Source organism: Rhincodon typus, unplaced genomic scaffold (genome assembly GCF_021869965.1).
Source record: "Rhincodon typus isolate 14 unplaced genomic scaffold, sRhiTyp1.1 hic_rhity00000896, whole genome shotgun sequence".
In the NCBI taxonomy this organism is placed as follows: domain Eukaryota; kingdom Metazoa; phylum Chordata; class Chondrichthyes; order Orectolobiformes; family Rhincodontidae; genus Rhincodon; species Rhincodon typus.
The window spans coordinates 26460-39770 of record NW_025966534.1 but is presented as its reverse complement, the minus strand read 5'-3'; the positions used below and the strand labels follow the sequence as shown (position 1 = coordinate 39770).

The 13311-nt window shown below is 46.9% G+C and overlaps 1 protein-coding gene across 1 annotated transcript; it reads right to left on the bottom strand.

The window, feature by feature from the left end:
* Positions 1-6: 6 nt before the first annotated feature.
* Positions 7-12237, bottom strand: LOC109923115 (TruB pseudouridine (psi) synthase family member 2). The gene is made up of 8 exons (XM_048592256.1): positions 11895-12237; positions 11063-11194; positions 8604-8678; positions 8303-8364; positions 6147-6228; positions 5287-5359; positions 3953-4089; positions 7-2314 (listed from the first exon to the last, which is right to left on the bottom strand). Exons 1-8 carry the CDS (start codon positions 12010-12012, stop codon positions 1986-1988), a joined length of 1008 nt encoding a protein of 335 aa, XP_048448213.1. The 5' UTR covers positions 12013-12237; the 3' UTR covers positions 7-1985.
* Between the last annotated feature and the right edge of the window lie 1074 nt (positions 12238-13311).

Genomic DNA, 13311 nt, shown 5'->3' with positions numbered 1-13311 from the left:
ACATATTGGGAACACAGAAGAGTGAATTTAATTGTGTGGAAACAACCCTATGATACCCAAAACTTTTACATATGTCAGTGAAGAAGGCTTAGAGCAGAAGTGATGGACTACGAGGTAGGGACTGACACCTCCAGCCCCAGCCCTCCTGTTCAGGCATAACATCTTCCAGAAACAGTGTAGCCTCATGACTGGACTGTGAGGTGACCTGGTCCCAGCCTCTGGCTTGTTTTGTGAATACTTTATCTTTTTCAAATTATTATAAAGGATAATAATATATATTAAGCCTCTTGAGCCTACTGTGTCATTCCACTATTATGACTGATCTATTTGTGTTCCTAATTCCACCTTCCCATCTATCCACCTCTGAGCTGAAAGAAGTCAGACTTTGTTGTGAGGAAGGTCAGCAATCACACGTTACAGTCCAACAGGTTTATTTGAAAATACAAGCTTTTGGAGCCTCACTCCTCATTCAAGTGTTAGTGAGAGAGGTGGTATCAGCAACAGAATTTATAAGTAAAAGATCAAAGGCTCACAGGGATAAATTAAACAAACCTAAGATGCTGTTATATCCTTAATCAGTTAGAAGTTTTTAATTGATGATTATGTATATACTAATCCCCAAATTCCTTTCAAGTCACTATCCTGAGAGGACGAAAGGTTTTATCAGTGTGAAGAAGCGGTGATATTTAGGTCAGACAATGCACGTTAGGTGTGAGGACTTGTTTAGAATCTGTTTGCATTTTGGTTTGGAGTCAGACTGGTTTTATTTCTAAAGTAGGAATTTACAAAAACACCATATTGACTGACTGTCTATAAATTGTGCTTTGTGAACAAAATAGAATGTATCTGAAAATATAAATTCACACCATACATTCACGTGTGTGGGAGGATCTGTGTGAGAGAGAGTGTGTACAGGGGATGGGGTCACCTGTAGTGCGACATGAACCCAAGATCCCAGTTGAGGCCATCCTCATTGGTAACGAACTTGGCTATAAGCCTCCCCCTTCCCCCTCTCTCTCTTTCACTCCCGAATCTATGGGGTGAATTTGTATTTGCAGATACATTCTATTTTGTTGAAAAAGCACAGTATTTATACAGTCAATGTGGCATTTTATAAATTCCCACTTTAGAAATAAAACTAGTCTGACTCCAAACCACAACACAAACAGAATCTAAACAAGGCCACACACCTAACATGCATTGTCTGACCTAAAATGTCACTTGTTTACACTGGTAAAACTTCAGTTCTCTCAGGGTAGTGACTTGAAAGAAATTTGGGGATTTACATATGAATCAGTTAAAACTTTTTAAACTGATTAAAGATTTAACAGCATCTTAGGTTTGTTTAATATATCCTCATCAGTGGTGTGACCTTTCAATCTTTTACTTAAAAATTCTGTCTGATACTACCTCTCTCACTAACACCTGAAGGAGGAGTGAAGCTCCAAAGGTTGGAGTTTTCAAAATGAACCTGTTGGACTATAACCTGGTGTTGTGTGATTTCTGACCTTGTCCACCCCAGTCCAACACCGGCACCTCCATACCTCATGAGGATGACACTCTACCATCTAAAAGCAAAACATCCCCATTTCTATCTTAAAGAAGACTGACATTCTCACCTTCTCCTTAGACTCTGCTGTAAGCCCAGTTAGCTGTGTGTAGCTCAGTGCTGGTTCCCATGCAATAAAATCACTTACTGATTTTTCTGCTGCTTCCCAGTGTTGGCTCCTGATTGCCACCTGCAGTGTTTCTTGGTTTACTGCATGTTGTCAGGCCTAGCGCTGTCTCTTTATTCTTTCAACATCAGTGTTCACAGATTTATGTTTAAAGAAAAAAAGTGTTTTGCGACATTGTCCTAGAATATGGTTCCTCCTTGTACACAAATCCTGCAGTTCCCCTTTAACATCAGCCTGACTGATGTCTGCTTCAAAATGAACACTGAGCATGCTGCAGTCTAGGAGAGAACTCTGTGCCATGGTCCCAGATCAGTCCCCCACTGGTGTGGGTCCTGGACAGTGATTTCCCTTCTCCAGGACCCTGGCTTTGACCCCTGTGCACGTGTCTTCCTCAGAGGAGTCCGAGAGTCTCCAGCTGTTCTCGTGCAGCTTGGCTTCTACTTTCAGCCGGCTGGCCTGGACTGCAGCCAGTATACTCGGCAGATCCCACTGTGTCCTGATCAACGCATTGTCCACTGTGAAAATCCCATCACGTGTGCGGCGGACATGAGTACACACTGCCGACGACTTTAGCTCCAAACCCATCTCGTGGACAACATTCCGCAGGTACTGCTGGGTCTCGTGCAGACACTGGATCTCTGGGAAGGAAGGATAAAGTTTATCAACAAGTTGGATGTTGTCAGTGTACCTGTGCAAGCTGTAATGATTTTTGATAATGTCACTGTGGGGCAGCAGTGTGTCGATGAGAATTAGTGAGAGACTGGGGATCAATCCCCGACGACCACAGTGCTTGGTGCAGGAAGAGGGGCCATTGCAACTGATTCTTTGGTGATGATCAAACAGATAAGAATGGAACTGGGTGACAGTGGAGGGGGCTGCTGGAAGGAAGGTTTACCTTTCTAAAATTAAACAATGCTGTGAACCTGAAACAAAAAAAATTTACTGGTGAAACTCAGCAGACCTGGGAACATCTGTGGGAAGAAAGCACAGTTAACATTTCAAGACCAGTGACTCTTCATCTTAGTTTTCACAGTTACACAGGAAGTCATCGAGGTGGTTGATGACGGCTGTTTCTTTCCCTGGAACCCTGTTGGAGAGGTTCCAACATGCAATTGTGACAAAAAGACACAAAACTTTAGATGGCAACAACAGATTCAAGGGCTTGGGAGAGGAAAGGGATGTTGCAAGTGGGATGGTAGATTGCAGAGACAGTGAGGTTGAATTTTTTTCCAGGAGAGAGAAGATAGTGACAGATTACAGTAGAGACAGGGAGAACATCCGAGAGACCAGTAACATTATTGGAAGCTGGTTGGTCAGTTTCATGGGAATTGGATGAAAGGAACAGGACATTGTTACGAGATTGTGTTAAACCTTCTCCTCGTGTTCAGCAATTTCCATGCTGCCCATCCCCCCACCATTCCTCTCCTCACTTGTTCCATTGCTCCCCTTCTTTAACCACTCCTCCATTCCCTTCATCTGCTGCCACATTCTCCCTTTTCCCCCTCATTCCTTGTCCTCTCCTCATCCCCCCCATAATGAGTTGTTGACTTCACACTGACTATCTGGAACTGTTTCCCTTATCCAGAAGCTCTCAGACCCTGCAGCCTACACACGGGTCGGGTAGGGATTTGGGAAGACCAGGTCTCAAATGAAGATATAAAAGTAGCCAATGATGAAGGCAAGGGTCGATGGAAGATAACGGTGGGCCTGGGAATTGGAGCAGCAGCCACTATATGTATACAGATGGACATATGCCTGGCTACAATTATAACAGTAAACAGGAAATAACCCAGAGACAATAAGGAGAGGGTGCAGACGTGTTGCAATGAAGTAATCTTGCTGTTTACATGGTGAAAGCAGCAACGTCAAGCTCAGTCTGTGCTGAATTCGCTGACACTGTCGGACAGTCAGGGTGGAGATCACACACTGCCCTCTCTCACTCTGAGACAGTGGGGGAGGGCTGGTTTATACTCTGCCCTCTCGAGGTGTCTGGTTACACAATGTCCTTTCCCACTTTGGGACAAGGTGTGGAGTGTGTGAGGGGGATGACAGATAGGGTTGCCAGCAGAAGGTGCAGACCAGTTTGTGCAGTGTTGGTGAATGGGCTGTGAAACTCTCAGATTAATCTTGTGTTGACACCTCACTTGTGAAGAATGGACTGGACCCATAATTGAGGAGCTGCTTCTCAGCTTCAAACGTCATGCAAAATAACTGAGTACAGGGGATATCAGGAAGCCCCTCACTCTATGGTGTGTTTCAAAAAGGTACTGACATACCCAGTGTGAAGCTCGGAGGGGAGAAGTGTACACATCGAATAGCGGTAATGATCGGAGGGGATTTATTCACAGGCCGTAACAAACCCCGGGATGCAAGTTCATAGGCCTCTTGACTTTTCAAATCAACATCTGAATACCTGCAACAAAGAACAGTGTTACTGAGATTACAGAGAATTGTTCATCCAACTAGCTCATTATACTTCCACACTGGCACCCATGTGCTCTACCAGCCTCACCAGGAACCAACCTCTTACACTGGCATACCCTACCAATCTCAGCAGCATCAACACCCAACGCAACGTGCTGACTCCCATGCTGACAATGTGGGTCTATCTACACAACCAAAGACTGCAGTGATTCAAAAGGCAGCTCACCAATACTTTCTCCAGGGTCAATTAGGGATGGGCAGCAACATGTACAAATAAAATAATCACACTGCTGACACCAACACTGCTATCCATTGCCACTATTGAGTGGTTGAGGTATTTCAACAAAACCAACTGACCCCCGCAGTCTCATCTCTACCTGCCAGTATAATTGACAACATTAACAAAAAACTGTCAGGAAGAACACGGCCCTCAGCTTTCCATCCTGTGCTGTATCAGCTGGAAACAGCCAGGGTGTGGTGAGGGAGCTATACAGCTGGTATCAGAGCCCCAGATATCTTGGGGTGGGTGGGGAGGGGACAGATACGAGTGAGTGGAATGGTCCTGACAAAGAACCCATCAACAAAGGCCCTATCCCAGCCCCAAATTCACAGAGAACATGAGCAGAGCTCAGGGAAATGGGCAGAGGCAGAGATGGGTGTCCTTCCACCAAAGGGGGTTTAATAATGGTGTTCTCATCTCTCAATGACAGAAGGCTTTGATCAAGTCAGTCAGTCAGCCAGCAGAAAGTGCTTCCACTCACACAGAGCAGTCACCATGGAAATTAGGTTGAAGGTAATTGGCAAAACCTCCCAAGGGGAAGTGACAATCCTTTGATGCAGTGAGCTGCACTGTTGGAAAAGGGAACAGGAACACATTCAATAAGAACCTTCAAAAGGGAACTGGACAAATAACTGAAAAGGAGGAATTTGCCAAGCTATAAGAAGCGAGCAGGGTAACTAGACTAACGGTCACACTTTCATTGAGCTAGCACCAACCCAATGGGCCAAATAACCCATTCTGTTTCAATGATGCTTGTTTTGATGCTAATTTCCATTGCTCTGGTTAGCTGGTTTCTCTTCACTGTGGCAGGATAGACGATCACTTGGGCTTCTTGATAAAAGCTCGGTGAAGGGGTGATCACATACACGCTCCCTTACTTACTGCACCCCCCGCTCTCATACGTACGTTAGCAGTGCTCGTTGGTGGCTGCCCTGGATCACAGCAATGATACGCTCTAGCCTGTCCCGTGTGATGTGATCTGCAACACAACATCATCCACTCTCAGTTCAGACAAAAGCAGAGGCTCCAACAGGGAGCAACAAGAGCTGCATACACTATCCCAAGGGCACTGCAGTGCCAAGAACCCTGTCCTGAGGAATAGCTGCCATGGTCAGGGTGCCAGAAGGAGCCTGGCAGGTGATTGTACTGGCCGAGCCAGAAGCAGGATGGCTGCTGCTTATCCAGGATTGAGGAGGAGTTCCAGTGTCCACCATGTGCCTGTGACAGGCTGCGGGGGAAGTACAGGCAGTGAGCTCAGGTCACGGCAGTCAGAGTCATTTGTGCAGGTTCACTGGCTGGCGGTTGTTTCCCGACCAACATGAAACCGACGTGCCAACAAAAGCCAGAGTGTCCCAGATCAGACACAGCTTTCCAAATCAAATCATTCAAAATTCAGAACAGAGGCACATCCACAAAACATTTCCAAAATGAGATGGGAAGGCAAAATGAACTTCAGGGACGGGGGAATCAAGATTGAGGCTGACTGTTATAAACAGGACAACAGGCAGGATTCTGAAGAGGGAGAAGATCAAGGGATATGGCAGGGTGAGACATGGGATTAAGTTGTAAAGAGATTATTGGGATGATCTGTTCCTCCAAATCCATCATGAATGGGGCCAGTCGGGGGGAGGAGGTTCCAGATAGTGAGCCCCAGCATTTAGGCATCTCCTGACTGCTTCTAAACCGATAGCTGATTCAGGAAATTTAGGCCTTCAGGCCCACAGATTCTCTGTCCTGCTGAGTTGACACAGATCTCCAGTTCTTACGATAAGTTGTTCTCTCGATCACTCTGCCTGTGTTTGAGAAGTCCTCAGTCGCTGTCCCAAAGCTGCCTTTTACAATGTATTCCTGAGAAATCAAAAACAGTCTGATAACAGGTGTCACTGTGCAATCGGCTCAGACTCCAATAGGGGCTCATTTAGCACCAAGTAAATAACAAACACACAAAATTACAGAAGGGAAGCCAAAATATTAGATTGCAGGTACAGCAAATAATCACAAAGGCACATGGTGCAAGGGGAATTGAATATAAAAGTAGGGAAGTCTTCCTAGAACTGAACAGGGATTGCTGAGACCTGACTTGGAGTACTGGGTACAGTTTTGTTTCCTTACGTAAGGAGGGATAAACCTGTAGTGGATGTTCTAACAAGGTTGTCTTGGCTGATTCCTGATATGTAGGGGTTGCCTTAGAAGGAAAAGGTGAACAGGTTGGACCATTCTCATTGGCATTTAGAATACTGGGAGGGGATTCTGAGAGCTGTTTCCACCTGGGCTGGGGAGTCTAGAACATGGGGTACAGTCTCAGCAAAAGGGGCTGATCATTTCAGACTGAAAGGAGGTGAAATTACTTCACTCAGAGGGTGGCAAGTCTTTTGAGTTCTTTCCCCAAAGGGTAATGGATGCTCACCCTCAGCAACTCTCTCTTGATACCTTTTCAAAAACCTCAAGCAAGCTAGTTAAACACAGTTGTGCTGTGCTGACTCCTATCAATGAACCTGCATTTGTCCTTGTGTTTATTAATTTTACTCTGAAATGTAGTTCTACAGTCTTGCCCATCACAGCGGTTGAACTACAGTTGCCTGTAGTTGCTGAGCTTATCTTCACTCCTGATTTTGAACAATGGTGTAAGATTTTTAATTCTTCAGTCCTCTGGTATCAGTCACAGCCATGGAAGTTTAGAACATTAGGGCTAGTACCTTGCAATTTCTACCTTCCCTTCCCTTAGTATATGCATCACGTCCTCCTGGTGCTTTACCAACTTCAAGGATACATGGCTGCCCAATACCCCCTCATCATCAACTTTCAACTGCTCTAGTGTCTGACTGACCCACATCTTTCACCTTGATACTTGCTCATTTCACACCTCAGCCCTGCCTACATGCACTGTTATTGCTCCCTAATTAGGGTGGCATGGTGGCTCAGTGGTTAGCACTGCTGCCTCACAGCGCCAGGGACCCGGGTTCGATTCCAGCCTTGGGCGACTGTGTGTGGAGTTTGCACATTCTCCCTGTGTCTGCGTGGGCTTCCTCCGGGTACTCCGGTTTCCTCCCACAGTCCTAGGATGTGTAGGTTAGGTGGATTGGCCATGCTAAATTGCCTGTAGTATTCAGGGATGTGTAGCTTAGGTGGGTTATAGGGGGATGGGTCTGGGTGGGACGCTCCAAGGGTCGGTGTGGACTTGTTGGACCAAAGGGCCTGTTTCCGCACTGCAGGGATTCTATGATCTAATTGGCCACACTCCTCCTCCTATGACCAACAGAAGGCTACTTTTAAATTAGCTGCCAGGCTCTTCACATTCTTTGTTGTTCTACTTTCCCTCTCATACATCTGTATTTAGTTTAGTCCTCTTATTTTCTTCACCTGGCACCTGTCAAGATTACAGTTTACTTGCTCCATCTCTGAACAGCCAGACAACTCTGGGTTTAAGGTTTTTGCAAAGCCCTGGGTTTGTTTGTTCTTCCTTTCGTCTTCCTGGGGAACATAACTGGATGTGAACTACCTCTTCTTGTCCCCAATCCTTTTGTACAGGCAAACTAAACCACAAGATATAATTAATCGCTACCACCAAAATACTCCATTAGCAATTGATAAACTTGGGCCAGCACATTCCTCAGAACCCGTTCCTACAAGGTCTCACTTCTCATGAGCTATCAATGCAGCACTCCCTCCGCACTGACCCTCCGAGTGTGGCACGTCCTCAGTACTGACCCTCTGACAATGCAGCATTCCTTCAGACTGAATTGTCAGTCTGGTTTATGAGTTTGTGGAATATGGTTTGAACCCATGGCCCAGTGGGTATAATTACTGATTCAGGAGAGTAGCTGTTGTGTGATGTGGAACCCTGTGAATTGGCTATTTATTGAGAAGGACCGGTTCCAGACTGCAGGGAAAGTCTGCTCCCAGAACCCCTGAGTAGTATTACCTTGGTCAGGTGACAGTGGTAGAGACTGTTTAGCTGCTTGTTTCCATTTCCAACGCCCAGCACTGTCAAGATAAAACAGCAGTCTGTTAGTGATTTGCCTGAAGCTACAAGGCCACCCATTCTGGAAGCTGCATTGTTACAACCATTTCAGTGGGTGCTGTGTTTGGGGCAGAAGCTCACAATTACAACCAGGCTGCTCAGGGGTGATGTCAATTTGATAACCTTGGGTCTGTTGGCTTCAGAAAACCTTTGAAACAAAACAGATCGAGAAACAAAATTCAGTGTCACAACACACACTTACCCAGCACACCAGAGGATTGCAAATCCAGGCGGTGACCAGCCCCCACCTTCAGACCAACAAACCTTGGACCTGTAACTGGAATAGAACAACTGAGAGTTAGTAAATGCCAGCATTAAATACTGCAACGCTGCCAACTCCAGCATTGCAATTACATGGGCAAAGAAACCGCCTGCTGATTTCCATGTACTGGTGAATCAGTGCTCCTCCACATTGAACAACACTTGGAGAAAACACAGATTGGAAATGGAGCAGAATGTACTCTAGGTGAAGGATTTCTTTGTCCACCACCAAGTGTGGCTCGGCAGCAGCACTACTGATCGAGTTGGTCAGGTCCTAAAGGACAAGGCTGGATCTGCAGCAGGTGGTGACGGAACCAACGAGAGAAAAACATACTTGAATTCATCCTTACCAATCTGCCAGCTGCAGATGCACCTGTCCATGACAGTATTGGTAAGAGAGACCACCGCACAGTTCTTGTGGAAACCAAGTCCAACCTTCACATTGGGAGTAAGCTCTATCATGTTGTGTGGCACTATTACCGTGCTAAATGGGACAGACTTCATACAGATCTAGCATTCATTGGGCACTGTGAGCCATCAACAGCAGCAGAATTGTATTCCAGCACAATCTGTAACCTCATGGCCCAGCATATCCCCCACTCAACCATTACCATCAGACCAGGGGATTAACCCTGGTTCAATGGAGAGTGCAGGAGGGCATGCCAGGAGCAGCTCCAGGCATACCTGAAAATGAGCGGTGTGTGTGGTTTGTGGCAGTGTGGAAAAACAGAATGAGGTTGTTGGAAAGCTAGGGGAGCAGAAGGGAAAGGCGGATCCCTGAGGACTGGCTACGTTGCCAGAAAATCAGAGTTTAACTTCACAGGGAAGCACGTGGGTGAGTATTTTGCTCGTTTATCTTTCAATACTTGATTTATCGCATTACATCTCACCAAAACAGTGCATTGAAAATTAAGCCGTGCAACTCTCAGAGTCATTACAAAAGTTAAACATTTTTCTATAAGTATGACATTCTCACCAACATTCATACCACCATCCTCAAAGTTTCCCAGTTCCCTGGGACCAATTAACATAGCTGTTGGCAGGCAGATAGCCTTGGTCTGGAGACTACGGACCAGTTATCAATCAGCTACTTAAAAACCAAAAGAACTGTGGATGCTGTAAATCAGGAACAAAAACAAAGTTGCTGGAAAAGCTCAGCAGGTCTGGCAGCATCTGAGAAGGAGAAAACAGAGTTAACGTTTCGGGTCCGGTTCTGAGGAAGGGTTACTGGACCTGAAACGTTAACTCTGTTTTCTCCTTCACAGATGCTGCCAGACCGGCTGAGCTTTTCCAGCAACTTTGTTTTTGATCAATCAGCTACTTCTTGTCATTCAAAACTCCATTCATACTCACTCTCTGGGCTCCAGCACATCTGCAAATTAAGCTGTACCCACTGTTTGAACAGCAGCTGTGTAAACAGTACTTACAATGAATGTCAGGTTACTTGCTTTCCTTATATAAAAAAAAATCGCAGCAATCCTTCAATTATTTTCCCCCCAAACTGTTCTTTTTCCCCTTTCAGTTCACAATCAAAAATTCAGAAAGGTATCAGGTTTTATCAAGTATTAGTGGCGATTTTCTCAATTAGTAAGGCTCAGTAACAGGTTAGTTTATTATTATTCACAAAGTATTTTCAGCTATGGCAAGCTTTATTTAGGTTGACTAGTATTAACACGTTTTTATTATAGGGTGGCTCGGTGGCTCAGTGGTTAGCACTGCTGCCTCACAGTAGCAGGGACCCAGGTGCGATTCCCTCCTCGGGCAACTGTGTGTTCAGTTTGCACATTCTCCCTGTGTCTGTGTGGGTTTCCTCCGGGTGTTCTGGTTTCCTCCCACAATCCAAAGATGTGCAGGGTAGGTGGATTGGCCATGCTAAATTTCCCGTAGTGTTCAGGGATGTGTAGATTAGGTGGGTTATAGGGGGATGGGTCTGGGTGGGATGCTCTGTGGGGCCGAAGGGCCTGTATCCACAACGTAGGGATTTTATGAACTATTCTTTGATCTATTAATGAATAAAGGAATGACTGGGCTGCTCCAAGCTGGATCATAATCCTGGAATTCCCTCCCTAAGGGCATTGTGTGTCCCAATAGCACATGGACTACAGCAATTCAAGGAGGCCACTCACCGCCACCTTCACTTGGGCAATTAGGGATGGGAAATAAATGCTGGCCCAGCCAGCGATGCTCACATCCCTGAGAAGTTTTTAAAATTACATACAGCAATATTGTAATTTCTGCAATTATAAGGAATATACTCTAGCCAGAATTAAGAACTGCATTATTGCACCCCCACAGTTTTAATGACTGCATGAATGCAGAATGCATTCAATCCCCCTCCCATTGATTCTATGTCTAGAGTTTACAGCACAGTCCACTGCAATCTGTATTCAGTGCCCTTACCTCGAGGGTGATCAGCCAGCACTGGGACCCGGGTTACAGTCAGATGCGTTTCATTTCCGTTCTCATCCTTGATTACACTTGGCACATATCGGATTTGCTGCCGAACAACTGGTTGCTCCAAGGTATTGAGTTCTGTCCCAGGATGATAAGACACAAGATTAAAGAGATCCTTATCATTGTTCCAAGCAGATATGACAACAGCTTACAACACAGAAAACCAAAGGATTGGCAGGGGGTAGGTGTCACTGGCTGGGCTGAGGGTCAGTGTTAGGGGTGACAGGGTCACGGTTCGGGGGGGTCACAGGCTGGAGGTAAGGATCATCAGAGAATCCGAAAGTGTGGAAGCAGGCCATTTAGCCCGTCAAGTCCACACCGCCCCTCCAAAGAGCATCCCACCAAGACACCACCTCCAACCCTATAATCCTGCATTTCCCATGGTTAATGCACCTAGCCTGCACATCCCTGGACACTATCGGCAATTTAGCATGGCCAATCCACCCCAACTCAGACTGTGGGAGAAAACCCACAGACAGTCGCCTGAAGCTGGAATGGAACCCGGGTCCCTAGCGCTGTGAAACAGCAGTGCTAACCACTGAGCCACCGTTATACCCTAAGGGCTGGTGTTATGGCTTACAGGCTGGGGTTAAGGCCCAGGTCAGGGCTGAGGGTCAGTGTTAGGGGTGACAGGCCCAGGTCAGGGGTGAGCGTCAGTGTTAGGGGTGACAGGCCAAGGTCAAGGGTGAGGGTCAGTGTTAGGGGTGACAGGCCCAGGTCAGGGATGAGGATACAGGTTAAAGGTGAGTTCGGCGCCCTCAGTGCCCTGAAGCCTCACCATTCAAGAGTTTGGTTTCCACGGTGTCTCGGAGCCGTTTCCAGTGAACTCCGGGCGGTTTGTAAACAGCGAACATGCCGTGCAGCCTCTGTAAAGCGGAGCGTAACAATACGGCCATCCCGGCCCCTACGAACTCCGACCAGGGCAAGCACAGCCTCCAGCACCCAGTGGTCCCGGCTAGAGCCTCTGATCCCTAACCCCACCACATGATCCTCCGCCTCCGGCTCCAACTGCACATGCGCGCTTCCCGCCCCGCACTGTGCTCATTGGTCAGTCTGCTCACACCGTCCTTGCTCATTAGCAGCCAGCCTTTCCCCCTCACAGCGCCTGCAGCTCTGGAGGTCTCACTAACACCCCGCCACATCTAACTCTCACAGCGCCCCCTGCAGCTCTGGAGGTCTCACTAACATTCCCGGAGGGCTCACTAGCAGTACCCTCACCAACTCTCGCAGCGCCCCCTGCAGTAGCGGAGGTCTCACTGTTTCTCGGGCTGTCAGGCTGTGACTGAGAGTGAAATGTTGTCCCTCAGCAGGTTGAGAATCTGAAATGGCTTTGTCCAATTGTCACTCAAGACGATCTGGGGCAGCACAGAGGGAATGCTGTTCTGCTGTAGGTGCTGATATCTCTATGAGAATTAAAGAAGGCACCTACTTCTCTGAGTGAGCATGTGAGGTGGGGGAGGAACTTCCCTGCCCAGTATTTGTCCCTCAACGAAAAGATTAATGCAGTTCTGTCAGCAGAGTCTTGCTATGCTTCAAATGCTGCTGTCTGAAGGCTGGAATTTCTGAGATGTCATTGAATCCCTACAGCGCAGAAAGAGGCCATTCAGCCCGTTGAGTCCGCACCAACCTCCGAAAAGCATCCCACCCAGACCCACTGCCCCACCCTATCCCATGGCTAATCCACCTAACAATGTGGAATCAGGCCATTTGGCCCATCAAGTCCACACCCACCGTCCAAACAGCATCCCACCCAGACCCACCCGATTCGTGTAACTGAATTTCCCAAGGCTACTCCACCTCGCCTGCACACACCTGGACGCTATGGGCAATTTAGCATGACCAATCCACCTACCTTCACATGTTATTAGTGGATTGTGGGAGGAAACCGAGCACCTGATGGAAACCCACACAGGCACAGTGGGGGGAGCGTGCAAACTCCACACAGACAGTTGTCTGAGGTTGAAATTAAAACTCTCCAGCCCAGGCTACATCCTGGTAAATCTTCCCTGCACCCTCTTCAGTGCTATCACATCCCTTCTATAATGTGCATTCCAGAACTGCACACAATACTCTTAGCTGTGACCAAACCAATGTTTTATACAGTTCCAGCATAACCTCCCTGCTCTTAAATCCTGTGCCTCAGCAAATAAAGGCAAGTATCTATATGCATTGTTAACCACTTTACCTGTCCTGAT

Coding starts and splice junctions, on each gene's coding strand:
- LOC109923115 (XM_048592256.1), bottom strand. CDS start 12,012: ATGGCCGTATTGTTACGCTCCGCTTTACAGAGGCTGCACGGCATGTTC. Junction 8,679..11,062: donor GCTGGCTGATCACCCTCGAG/GTAAGGGCACTG, acceptor GTTCTATTCCAG/TTACAGGTCCAAGGTTTGTT. Junction 2,315..3,952: donor CCCTCCGAGCTTCACACTGG/GTATGTCAGTAC, acceptor CTTCCTTCCCAG/AGATCCAGTGTCTGCACGAG.